We start from the raw sequence: 14,160 nt of genomic DNA, 5'->3' as shown, positions 1-14,160 counted from the left end.
TGATCAAAATAAAAATCAAACAAGATATTATATTAAGGATTGGAGGTAGTAACATTCCTCTTGTCCTATAATATGTTCCCCCTTAATATAATTCACCTCATTAAATTTATTATATGAAACTTATTAAATTTTAAAACGGCGTTGCTAATATTTGAGATTTTTCTTGTTTCTAATAAAACATGTTGCAATCACCTAATAAATAAAATAAGAGGAATACTCTTTTCAAAATAAGAAAAAATTACTCATAAATTTTGAGTAAAAAATAAACACAGAGAGATACTAATAAATTTAATTTTTTTCGTAAGTTTTATAGGTTTAACTTGTAAATAACACAATTTGATATAAAATATGAAAGTTTCACTGATAATTATGAACCGTTAAATTTTATTAGTAAATGTAAATTTTTTTAATATTCCTTTCTTTGTATCTAATACTTTTATTTAGATACTATGGGTGATTTTTCTTAAAGGCAACAAGAAAGATGAGAAATTTGACTTCTGGGCGCTGGGACGTTCTAACGGTAAACTAGGCGAAAGGAGAAACTAGTATTCCATCACTACCACGCAAGACTGACGAAAGCTAATCCAGTGAAATTAAAAATTACCAACATTCTGAGTTTTCTAATTACTGCGAACCAAAAGATGAAACGTGTTTGTTTTTGGATGGCTCTGTCGCGACAGTGCCAACGACAAAGAAAAGGGCAAATATACTTCTGCCCTGTGTGTCTCCTGATTCTTTGTTGCTTTAACAAAAGGCTCAAAACTGCGTTCTTCTCCGAATGGAAGACACCAAAGGCAGAGTATGTGTTACTGGTGGTACTGGCTTCATAGGTTCTTGGATCATTAAGAGACTTCTTGAAGATGGCTACTCAGTTACTACTACCGTTAGATCCAAGCCAGGTTTCAATGTTTGCCCATTTATTTGAACCAAATATATGAACTGTTTTTCCCTGTCGGGTTTGTCTTGTTCATATACAAAACCTTTATATCTTTCTTTGTTTATCTGAATTCAGCAATATTTTACAGATTCAACTAGCTAGGATCATTTTCCTCTTTGGGAAGATGGGATCTTATGATTTTGTTTTCCATTGCAGAACACAAGAAAGATGTGAGCTTCCTCACAGATTTGCCAGGAGCATCTCGGAGGCTACGAATTCTGAAGGCAGACCTAAGCGAGCCAGAAAGTTTCAAGGAAGCCATTGAAGGGTGCATTGGAGTATTCCATGTGGCTACTCCAGTGGATTTTGAGGAAGGGGAACCTGAAGAGATTGTGACCCAAAGATCCATTGATGGGGCATTGGGAATTCTGACGGCATGCCTCACTTCAAAAACTGTGAAGAGAGTCATTTACACTTCCAGTGCCTTTGCTGTTAATTATAGTGCCAAAGAAGAGGAAGTGAAGGATGAGAGCTCATGGACTGACGTGGATTCTCTTAGAACTTCAAAACCATTTGGATGGTCTTATGCAGTTTCTAAGACATTGACAGAGAAAGCAGTGCTTGAATATGGACAACAAAATGGATTAGATGTTGTCACTGTGCTTCCCAGTATTGTTGTTGGATCCTTCATTTGTCCTAAGCTTCCTGGTTCTGTTGGTTCGGCACTCTATTTTTTATTAAGTACATGCTTCAACTTGCTCCATGTCACTTTCAACGTAGTTCTAAACCTTTATTTATAATCTTATTTGGTTTTGCAGATAATTTAATTAGTTCTGTAAGTCATTAAATGTTGGTGTCTCCGAAATTCTGATGCAGGTAAGAACGACCCATTTGCTTATCTGCAGCTACCTATGGTGCATGTGGATGACGTGGCAAGAGCACATGTATTTCTGCTTGAACATCCTAAGCCAAGGGGAAGATATAATTGTTCTTCATGTCTGGCTACTGTTGAAAAACCACTTGAAATTGTGTCTGCTAAATTTCCAGAACTTCAAATTCCAACCATAGAGTGAGTTCTGCTGACCTTCACCATCATGTTTAATTTCTTTGCAAAGATATGATAATTTGATTCAAGTAAATGACTTGTCTTCCATAATTTGATCTCTTATTTGTTGTAGTTCCTTAAGAGAAAGAGCTAGCCTGAAAGTTTCAGATCTGCCATCTAAGAAGCTTATAGATGCTGGATTTGAGTTCAAGTATGGACTTGAGGAAATGTTGGTGGATGCTATTGGATGCTGCAAAGAAAAGGGTTTTTTATAGAGTTATAGTATAAAGAGTTTCCTGATTATCCTATGAAAATATGGTATATGGAAGGTGTTTTATTTGTCTTTATAGCAAATATGTTGTGATTGAAAATAAGAGTGGCAAATTATTGTCTGGTACGTATCTTTATATATATATGAACACTATGACTATATATGAAATGTTCTTTTAACAGAATATGGGCAAAGATCTGCATCACTGATGGGCTCATACTGAAGGTTAATTTATGTAAGCAACCTAGTTTGACTGCTAAAATTCTTTTGAATGATATTTACAGAGCCTCGGTTCTATTAATTTAAACCTAATCTCAAATTCATTAGCTCCTTCATTGGAGTTTGTTTGCCTTGAAAATGTAACAAAATATTATATTTAATCCTCTAACTTTATATTTTTCTAATCCTATTTATAAGACACTTCCGGCATATTTCACACAGATCGAGAAAAATCTTAAACTTTATTAACTCTCATTTAAAATTTAATAATTTTTTAATTTTATCCCTATTTAATATATATTATACCTCATGTAATCAAAGTCAGCACAATAATAAATGAGAGATAAAATTGTGCATCTATATAAAAAATTTCTCTCAGTATCCTATAAATAAGACAAAAAATGTCTTCTTTCTCTGCCCTATAAATAAGACCAGAAGAGTATACGTTTTCAATTAATCCTTTAATTTTATAAAATACTATTGGTGTTGTAAGACCCTTAACCTCAAAAACATTATAACTCATCATAAGACCACTACTATGGTAGAAAAGGAAAGCTATTAAAACGAGCTACTATAGTAGAAGGAAAATTTCATATTTTTAGAAATTGACTTTCAAACTCGGGTCAACCCGTAATCCGTTGCATGCAACTAAAATCATTCATTTACATCTACTGGGCCTCCGAGCCTCCGGCCCGGGTAACAACAACATCACATCAGCCCATCTAAATGATTCCCAACCAAATAATCCAGAGTTCATAAAACACTAGCAATAGCCTCCGGCCAACCAAAATAAGGAGATACATTCTCTCCAGTTTACAACAAGGCCGGGTAATCAAATATATCAAAGAGCAGTCCTAAATGTGGCAATATATACTAGTCATACATATACAAATGCTAGAGGCCTAAAGCTAACCAAGCTCAAGCCTTTGCGTCTCTGCCCGATGGCCCACGCCTGGAACCTTCACCTGAAAACATTGTAAACCACGGGGTGAGACAAAGTCCCAGTAACCAACCTTTCCAATACTAGGTACTACTAAATAGGTGCTCGTGAGGTGTCAAGTGGGGGCAGTTCACAAACAATGTAATAACAAGAAAGTCACAACAATTCATGCGAGTGAAAGATGCAATTCCCATCAACCATATCCCTCACTTTGGGGGATTTTCAGGAGCCGAAGCCGGCCTATCCCTCACTATGGGGGACGTAAGGAGCCATAAAAGGCCTATCCCTCACTCTGAGGGACGTAGGGAGCCAAAAGGCCTATCCCTCACTATGGGGGACGTACTAAGCCAACCATCATGCATTAATGGAGGCCTTACCACGTGGTAGTAACTATCAAACTCTCACCAATTCCCAAATCATGCATCATGCTCAAATCATAATCAAAGAGTAATAATCATTTCACAATTAACCTCATTCAGTGGCATATCTTTCACAATTCCAAAATTCATTCATCATTAGTCGAAACCCCACAAGACGGTTTTCCTTTTTATACACAACATACAGTTTGAACATAATTACTACTTAGAGCACAAAACATAAATCTACTCACAATACCACAGAAGCAAGTACTAAGGATTGGAAAGTGGTTACCTCTCGCCTGAGCAAGGAATAACAAACCGACAATGTGGCCCCGCGCACCACCACGACTCACAACCGGTCTACACAAGCACACAAAGACACAACCATCATATATTAGCTTTCAAACTAATAATGTGGCCAAAACAACACTTGGGGACACAAAATTCCTATCTCCCATCAAAACTCTACTCAACTCAAAGGGTATATCTATCAAGGCAACACTCCAAAGTCATACCAATCCATTAAAACCTTAATTCCTTTCCAAACATCAATTAAAATTCACAACCTCAAGGACTTACTATGGAATTCTACACCCAAACATTCCATTTGAGCAATTAAGGTTCCAACAACAATTCTAAACCGATTAAACATCCAATTTAACCCTCCTTAACATAACCCAATTCACAAAACTCAGAATCAACCCCTACATTGTCATCCTCAATCCCAAATCATCTATTTCCATAAACCCTAACTCCAAAAATTCAAGATTCTTTAAATCCAAGGAAACTACACCGATTAAACACTTAAACTAACCCAATGCAATCAATTAAACTCAAAACAATCGGTCAAAAACATCAGTTCCATCACAACCTAGAAAATCATAGGGTTCCACCACAAATCCTCAGAAATTCCAAGAAATTCCAAGAAAGAAAGAAGATTAGAGGTTAAAATCACTTACTTGAGGTAGTGGATCCTTAGAAATGTCTTTCCCAAGCCTCAAAACCGAAACCCTAGCAGAGCTCCTCTCTCCTCCTTCAGATTTTCTAATTTTCGCACAACTAAACCCTCCAGCGACTATATAGATTCAGGACCTTTCGCCGCGGCGAACCTCAATCTTCGCCGCGGTGAACTAATCTCGAGAGGGATCACTCGCCTGAAAACCCGACTTCGCTGCGGCGAACTCCAATATTCGCCGCGGCGAAAGCTTCTCGAGAGGAAACTCTCGCTCGCCCAGAAGAACTTCGCCGCGGCATGCCCTTACCTTCGCCGCGGCGAAACCTTCCCAAAAGGGAAGCCTCGCTCACCTGAACAACTTCGCTGCGGCGTCCCTATGACTTCGCCACGGCCAAACCTTCCCGAGAAGACACTCCCCTCTGAAACTCCCGGTGCGCCTCGGCGAATGCGAACATACCTTGAGAGGGGTACATTCACCTATTCCTCCAACAAACCTCAAATCCAACCCAAACACCAAGATCAAGATTAAATTGCTAATCTATCCTCAAAATCAACCCAAAAGAGGCTATTAAAACCTGATAAAACTCAGGATGTTACAGGTGTTACTTTCCAACGATAATTTTTTCTGCTAATTAGTGTTAGTTTTAAAAACTAAGTTTGCTATATTAGTGTTGGTATTTGAGCATGTTCCGAAAATATTTGAAATATCAATGTCAACATCTTTTATTAACAATACTAGCATTAAAAAAAATAAAAATACACTCTATAAATTAAGTCAAAATAAAATTTGTGTGAAGTTAAAAAATTAAGAGTGTATTTTTATGAGAGCATTTTTGCCTTCCACCCCATGATATTTTGGATACTTTTTTTTTTTGTTGACCGGAATATTTTGGATACTTTGAAACATATGGATGAAGTGAAAGCCTCACTGCATCCTAGTGATCCGGCCCATCTGCTAGCTTGGGTTTGGCATCTTGCAGTTAATGAGGGATCTACTGTCAAATCAGCTTATGTTGTTAATTTTATTAATTTTGATTACCTTATAAAATTTTATAATTTCAATGTTTTATCACATTTGTCGAAACTTTCCGTGTAGATTTCTTTCAAATAGCTAAAAATATATTTAAGAGATTATATAGACCATTTAAATTTATTATTTAAAAATTTTAAACACATTTTTGCTACAAAGTTGATAATACATTAGTCAAGCATGTGTCTATTAAAAGAATTAATCAAATTTTCTATTAAGTTTGTTATATTTACATCAACTAAATTACTTAAAGTTCAGTACCATGATAAAAACATTAAATAAATAAATGAACCCAAATAAGAAAACAAACTCTTAAATTCTTTAAAATAATTTGCGCCAAAATTATGGATTTAATATAAACGAAGGGTAAATTAGTAAGTGAAATTTATTTTAAAATAAATTTTACTTTTAGAATATTCTAAACATAGCTAATAGCTTAGATTTTAAGTCTGTAATTTGAAAATAAAGGGGAGGTCCATAAAATTAAGATAAATTTTAAAGGAAAAATCGTAATTAAAGATTTTGAAATTTGAAAAACGCAGATAAGAAGTTTTGACAATTTCACTATGGCTTTTGATGATAATAATAGATCATAAAGTTGTCGAAACCCATAATAAAGTTGTCACAAGTCCTTATCTATGTTTTTTAAATTTCAGAGTCTTTTTTTGCAATTTACCCTATTTCAAAAGAGGTTACAATATTTTATTCCATATTATAATGTATTTTTATAAAATATACTATTTTTTATAAAAACATATATTTCAATTAGGGTTAAGGTGTATCTAATATTCTAGGGCATTTTGTGGTGCGTATAACATTTTCAAATATTTTTCAAGAACATTTAGTACCCTAAAGTATTTTTTGGTCTTAGGGTGCTAAATGCACCAAAATATCCTTTAAGATACTGAACAGATTTAAAAAAAATATTTTAGGGTGCCAGATATATTATAACATATTTTAAGTTGCTATATGTACCCGAGAAAATATTTTAAAAATATACCTTAATCCCATATATTAATCCTGTCGTAAACGGCAAAAAAAAAAAAATCCTCTCGTAAATCAAAGATTAACCTTTATAAAACCTAATCTTCGTTTGACACTTGGAAAGAAAACAAGAGAGGCAATGACGACTCTGCTAAGATGGAAGAAAAATCATGAAGAAAGACATCTTCTCCCCTCTAATCCCACAAAATGTGATTACTCATTTTAATGCAAAATCAAGATTCAAGGTGTAACATCCTGATTTAATTTCCTTCCTAAAATATAGGTGAACAACCGATCATCTTTTTTAATTTTGGATTAAGGATTAGGTTGATTATGTGGTAAGAAATGGTATAGAATATGATTAAACGAAAATACTACCACCAATCATTAATATAAAAACTAATTTAACATTTAATTTGGTTTTAAATATAAGACTCCAATCTACTTTATTTCTCATATTTATTCATTTCTTAATGTATTCTTTGTAGTAGTTGCATATGTTAAAAGTTTTATTGAATGATAATTCTAGCACATATATTATTAGCAAAAGTATTTTAAAAAAGATAACGTCTATTTATTATAAATAACTAATTTAACTAATTTTTTTAATTTACTTATTTTAATCAACTGGTTCTTATATTAAGAATAAAATGTAGTATAATAGTAGTAGAAGGACATGCAATAATTAACTTCTTAGATTTGAGCTAAGCAGGATAAATTCTATTCATTCAAAATTTGATCTAAGGGCTGAAATAGAAAGCAAAGAGAAAATGTAAAGAAATCAACTACCGAACTTTATGAAGGTAATTTGTTGACAAAAAAAAAATTCTAGAAGTAGTTTTTCATCTTCCATCAAAATCATGATCACATTGTAGCTTTTTTATCGACAAAGAAAATGAAAAGAAATGAATACCTACCTTTCCCTTTCCCTATGCTCATGATTTTGAAAGTTCACTTTTTGGCTAATTTTGACTCTCTTGCTACATGTATCAAAATAAAGTATTACCTCCAGTCCTATTTATAAAAATTAATTGACTAATTTATATATATTAAAAAAAGCTAAGTTATTTGTAATAAATACGTATTGTCTTTCTAAAATATCTTTACTAATCAAGTGTATCAACTAAAACTATTATTATTAGAAGAACTATCTTGAAAAAAATGCATAAATATAATAAACAAAATGGATTGAGGTCTTATAACAAAATGGATTGAAGTTTTATATTTAGGATCAAAATAAAAATCAAACAGGATATTATATTAAGTGGAGGTTTCATTGATAAATATGAACCGTTAAATTTGATTAGTAAATGTAAATTTTTTTAATATTCCTTTCTTTGTATCTGATACTTTTATCTAGATACTATAGGTGATTTTTCTTAAAGGCAACAAGAAAGATGAGAAATTTGACTTCTGGGCGCTGGGACGTTCTAACGGTAAACTAGGCGAAAGGAGAAACTAGTATTCCATCACTACCACGCAAGACTGACGAAAGCTAATCCAGTGAAATTAAAAATTACCAACATTCTGAGTTTTCTAATTACTGCGAACCAAAAGATGAAACGTGTTTGTTTTTGGATGGCTCTGTCGCGACAGTGCCAATGACAAAGAAAAGGGCAAATATACTTCTGCCCTGTGTGTCTCCTGATTCTTTGTTGCTTTAACAAAAGGCTCAAAACTGCGTTCTTCTCCGAATGGAAGACACCAAAGGCAGAGTATGTGTTACTGGTGGTACTGGCTTCATAGGTTCTTGGATCATTAAGAGACTTCTTGAAGATGGCTACTCAGTTACTACTACCGTTAGATCCAAGCCAGGTTTCAATGTTTGCCCATTTATTTGAACCAAATATATGAACTGCTTTTCTCTGTCGGGTTTGTCTTGTTCATATACAAAACCTTTCTATCTTTCATTGTTTATCTGAATTCAGTAATATTTTACAGATTCAACTAGCTAGGATCATTTTCCTCTTTGGGAAGATGGGATCTTATGATTTTGTTTTCCATTGCAGAACACAAGAAAGATGTGAGCTTCCTCACAGATTTGCCAGGAGCATCTCGGAGGCTACGAATTCTGAAGGCAGACCTAGCGAGCCGGAAAGTTTCAAGGAAGCCATTGAAGGGTGCATTGGAGTATTCCATGTGGCTACTCCAGTGGATTTTGAGGAAGGGGAACCTGAAGAGATTGTGACCCAAAGATCCATTGATGGGGCATTGGGAATTCTGAAAGCATGCCTCACTTCAAAAACTGTGAAGAGAGTCATTTACACTTCCAGTGCCTTTGCTGTTAATTATAGTGCCAAAGAAGAGGAAGTGAAGGATGAGAGCTCATGGACTGACGTGGATTCTCTTAGAACTTCAAAACCATTTGGATGGTCTTATGCAGTTTCTAAGACATTGACAGAGAAAGCAGTGCTTGAATATGGACAACAAAATGGATTAGATGTTGTCACTGTGCTTCCCAGTATTGTTGTTGGATCCTTCATTTGTCCTAAGCTTCCTGGTTCTGTTGGTTCGGCACTCTATTTTTTATTAAGTACATGCTTCAACTTGCTCCATGTCACTTTCAACGTAGTTCTAAACCTTTATTTATAATCTTATTTGGTTTTGCAGATAATTTAATTAGTTCTGTAAGTCATTAAATGTTGGTGTCTCCGAAATTCTGATGCAGGTAAGAAAGACCCATTTGCTTATCTGCAGCTACCTATGGTGCATGTGGATGACGTGGCAAGAGCACATGTATTTCTGCTTGAACATCCTAAGCCAAGGGGAAGATATAATTGTTCTTCATGTCTGGCTACTGTTGAAAAACCACTTGAAATTGTGTCTGCTAAATTTCCAGAACTTCAAATTCCAACCATAGAGTGAGTTCTGCTGACCTTCATCATGTTTAATTTCTTTGCAAAGATATGATAATTTGATTCAAGTAAATGACTTGTCTTCCATAATTTGATCTCTTATTTGTTGTAGTTCCTTAAGAGAAAGAGCTAGCCTGAAAGTTTCAGATCTGTCATCTAAGAAGCTTACAGATGCTGGGTTTGAGTTCAAGTATGGACTTGAGGAAATGTTGGTGGATGCTATTGGATGCTGCAAAGAAAAGGGTTATCTGTAGAGTTATAGGATAAAGAGTTTCCTGATTATCCTATGAAAATATGATATATAGAAGGTGTTTTATTTGTCTTTATAGAAAATATGTTGTGATTGAAAATAAAAGTGGCAAATTATTGGCTGGTATGTATCTTTGTAAATATTAACCGGCTCATTAGAAATTTTGTTTGGCTCATAGATATTCTATAACAAAAGTGTAAATTTCATATAAATTTTTGATTTAGCCTCTTAATTTTATAAAATACTGTCTTTCTGGTCTTTTAACTCAAACGTTGTTACTCTCAAATGATAATTTTTCAGGCTAATTATTGTTTTTTGAGGAAAAAAACTAAATTTGGTATATCAATTTTTAAGAATGTTTTCTCAATATTTAAAATATTAATGTCAGCATATGTTGTTAACAATACTCAGATTAAAATACTAAAAAAATACACCTTGTAAATTAAATCAAAATGAAAATTTGCGTAAATTTATAGAATTAAAGGTGTATTTTTGTGTCTCTGTTTTTTTCTTGCATCTGGCATCTCGCATTTAATGAGGAATTGCTGTCTTTTACCAGCTTATGTTATTAATTTTGATTATCTTATAAAATTTTGAAATTTTAATTTTTTTTATCACATGTATTGGAACTTTTCATTTAGATTTCTTTTAAAAGGCTAAACATATGATTTTTATTCTTCATATAGGATAAATAATGTAAGTTTAAGCGATTATATAGACCATTTAAATTTATTATTTAAAACTTTTAAACAGATTCTTGCTGCAAAATTTATAAATAAATTTAGTCAGGTATATGTCTATTAAGAGAAACAATCAAATTCTCATTCAAGTTTGTCATACTTACCTTAACTAAATTACTTAAACTTCTGTTCCAATATGATAAAAATATTAAATAAATAAAAATAAGGAAAAGAACCTCTGAAATTCTTCAAATAATTTGGGCAAAATTCTGGGATTTAAAATAAATGAAGGGTAAACTAGTAAATCAAATTATTTTAAAATAAATTTTGCTTTTAGGATATTCTTAACATAGTTAATAGTATAGATCAAAGCGTGTGATTTGAAAATAAAGGGAAGCTCCATATAATCAAGATAAATTTCAAAAAAGGTTACAGTACTCCATATTATAATATATTTTTATAAAATATATGTTAATATACTATTTTTATTAATATATATATATAAATATATAACACCAACAATGAAGTCTTTTCATAGGTGGGTTCGGTTACATAGATAGCTAGTATATTTGTATAAAAAAAATATTTAAAAAAGTATATTTTTATAAAAATATATATATTTCTATATAAATTAATCCCCTCATAAATCAAATCTTAACCTTTATAAAACCTAATAATCTTCTTTGGACCTTGCAAATAAAACGAGAGAGGCGATGACAAGTGAACTCTGCTAAGATGGAAGAAAAATCATGGAGAAATTGAGTAAATTTTTTTTATATCACTAGTCTAAACTTTGATGCAAGTTTGGGTTAAAGATTAGGCATCTTATTGGGCAAGAAATAGGATAGAATATGATTGAAAGAAAATATAGTGGTGGTAGAAGGCCATATAATTAACTTTCAGTCTACATTTGAGCTAAGCAGGATAAATTCTATCCATTTAAAATTTGATCTAAGAATTGAAACAGGAAGTAAAGAGAAAGTGCAAAGAAATCATATCCTGAAAAATAGGATTAACAGAAAAAGAGGGCCAAAATTTAAACAGAACTTTTGAATGATTTTTCATCTTTCCTCTGTATAGAAGTAATTTGTTGGCAAAAAGAAATTTTAGAATAATTTTCCATCTTCCAATAATGATTTAGCTGAAATCAAAGTCATGATCACAAATCATAATGCGGCTTTGTTATCAAATATCAACAAAGAAAATGAAAAGAAATGAATACCCACCTCTTCCTCTCTTTATGTTCATGATTTCGAGATTGACTTTTTGCTCATTTTGGCCCTCTCGGTGCATGCATGAAAATGAAGTAATATTCCTCTTGTCCTATCATATTTTAGCCCTTATTATAATAATCCACCTCATGAAATTTAGTATATGAAAGTTATTAAATTTTAAAACACCATTAATACTATTTAAGATTTTTGTTATTTCCGGCTAAACATGTTGTAAATAAAGAGGAATACTCTTTTTCAGAATAAGGAAAAAATTACTCATAAATTTTAAGTAAAAAAGTAGACATAGAGAGATACTAATAAATTTAATTTTTCACAAGTTCTACAAGTTTAACTTGTAAATAACACAATTTGATATAAAATATGAAAATTTCATTTATAAATATAAACCCTTAAATTTGACTTGTAAATATAAATTTTTTAATATTTCTTTATATCTAATTTTTTTAATCTCGATACTATGGGTGTTTTTTTCCAAAGCAATGAGAAAGATGAGAAATTTATCTTCAAATTTTAGGCCTGAGAGGCTATAGTAACAAATTAAGGGAGATGGGAAACTAGCATTCCATCACTACCACGCAAGAATGACGAAAGTTAAAGTTAAACCAGTGAAATTAAAATTTTCCAAAATTTTGAGTTGTCTCGTCACAGCAAATCATAAGGACAGGTCGAGAGAAATGAAGTGGACGTATTTGTTTATGGATGGACCATGTGCCCCAGAAAGAAAAGGACAACTATGCTTGTGTCCTACATGTATCTCTTGATTCTTTGTTTCTTCGACAAAACGCTCGCGCTTCTGTTCTTCTCCGAATGGAAGAGGGAAAAGGAAGAGTTTGTGTTACCGGTGGTACTGGCTTCATTGGTTCCTGGCTCGTCAAGAGACTTCTTGAGGATGGCTACTCAGTTAATACTACCGTTAGATCCAACCCAGGTTTCAATCTCTATCCATTTATCTGAAACAAATATATAAACTGTCAATTCACTGTCTAACTCTGTTTTTCCCTGTTGGGTTTGTCTTGTTCATCTCAAAACCTTTGTATCTTTCTTTGTTCATCTGAATTCGGCAATATTTTACAGATACAGGTAGCATCATTTTCCTCTTTTCTTATTCTGGGAAGATGGAATCTTATGATTTTGTTTTCCGTTGCAGAACACAAGAAAGATGTGAGCTTCCTTACAAATTTGCCAGGAGCGTCTCAGAGGCTGCGAATTCTGAAGGCAGACCTAAGCGAGCCAGAAAGTTTCAAGGAAGCCATTGAAGGGTGCATTGGAGTATTCCATGTGGCTACCCCGTTGGATTTTGAGGAAAAGGAGCCTGAAGAGATTGTGACCAAAAGATCCATTGATGGAGCATTGGGTATTCTGAAAGCTTGCCTTACTTCAAAGACTGTGAAGAGAGTTGTTTACACTTCCAGTGCCTCTGCTGTTGATTATCTTGGCAAAAGATGAAGTGAAGGATGAGAGCTCATGGACTGACGTGGATTTGCTTAGAACTTCGAAGACATTTGGATGGTCTTATGCAGTTTCTAAGACATTGACAGAGAAAGCTGTGCTTACATTCGGAGAACAAAATGGATTAGATGTTGTCACTTTGATTCCCACTTTTGTTGTTGGACCCTTCATCTGTCCTAACCTTCCTGGTTCTGTTGGTTCAGCACTCTTTTTTTACCTGGTACAATGCTTCAGCTTAGTTCTGAACATTTATTTATAATCTTATTTGGTTTATGGAGATAGTTTAGTTCTGTATGTCATTTAAATTCTGATGCAGGCATGAAGGGCCCATATAGATATCAGCAAACACCTATGGTTCATGTTGACGACGTGGCAAGAGCACACATATTCCTGCTTGAACATCGCAATCCAAAAGGGAGATATAATTGTTCTAAATGTTTTGCAACCATTGAAAAAGTGGCTGAAATAGTGTCTGCTAAACACCCAGCGTTTGAGATACCACCCATGGAGTAAGAGTTCTCTTGTCCTTATTCTTCTTGTTTGAGCTGATATGAAAATTCAGTTCAAGTAAATCACTTGTCTCCTCTTATATTCATTGTAGTTCCTTGGAAAAAAGCAGTGGCGTGAGATTTCTAGATCTGTCATCTAAGAAGCTCATAGATGCTGGATTTGAGTACAAGTATGGGCTTGAGGAAATGTTGTTGGATGCAATTGAATGCTGCAAAGAAAAGGATTATCTGTAACTATTATATATATATATATATATATATATATAATAGTGTTGCGTCAGACTAGCCTGTCAAAAAATGGTGTATGTAAGGTGTTCAATAATAATATGACCAATATGTAAATGGCCTTGAAGAAGTGAGAGGTTAGGGGCTACGGGCTATTAGTGCCTACCCCTCTAATTCACAAAATATATATAATAATATGGTGATAAGTGTTTAATTTTCGTGTTGGAAAATACATGTGTGCGATTGTAAATTAAATTGCATTACAAATTTTGGTTCA

The 14,160-nt window shown here is 33.3% G+C and overlaps 1 protein-coding gene and 2 pseudogenes across 2 annotated transcripts in view; all 3 read left to right on the top strand.

Moving 5' to 3' along the window:
* LOC114713661 (vestitone reductase-like) overlaps positions 1 to 13,870 on the top strand; it is a 23,741-nt gene extending 9,871 nt beyond the window's left edge. The window contains exons 2-4 of one of the 2 annotated variants that reach the window (XM_028898326.1): positions 1,094 to 1,618; positions 1,754 to 1,946; positions 2,065 to 2,197. In XM_028898326.1, coding sequence (XP_028754159.1) covers positions 1,094 to 1,618; positions 1,754 to 1,946; positions 2,065 to 2,197 — 851 coding nt within the window. Of the gene's footprint in view, positions 1 to 1,093; positions 1,619 to 1,753; positions 1,947 to 2,064; positions 2,198 to 13,785 lie in introns of those variants that run through there. The other variant, XR_003737358.1, reaches the window with a different exon arrangement.
* Positions 8,375 to 9,789, top strand: LOC114713662 (vestitone reductase-like; annotated as a pseudogene).
* Positions 12,497 to 14,160, top strand: LOC114713665 (vestitone reductase-like; annotated as a pseudogene).

This window comes from Neltuma alba, unplaced genomic scaffold, assembly GCF_004799145.2.
Source record: "Neltuma alba isolate B1F8T4 unplaced genomic scaffold, ASM479914v2 tig00011443_pilon, whole genome shotgun sequence".
Classification (NCBI taxonomy): Eukaryota; Viridiplantae; Streptophyta; class Magnoliopsida; order Fabales; family Fabaceae; genus Neltuma; species Neltuma alba.
Note: the sequence above shows the minus strand (reverse complement) of the source record. Positions and strands in the feature narration are given on the sequence as shown.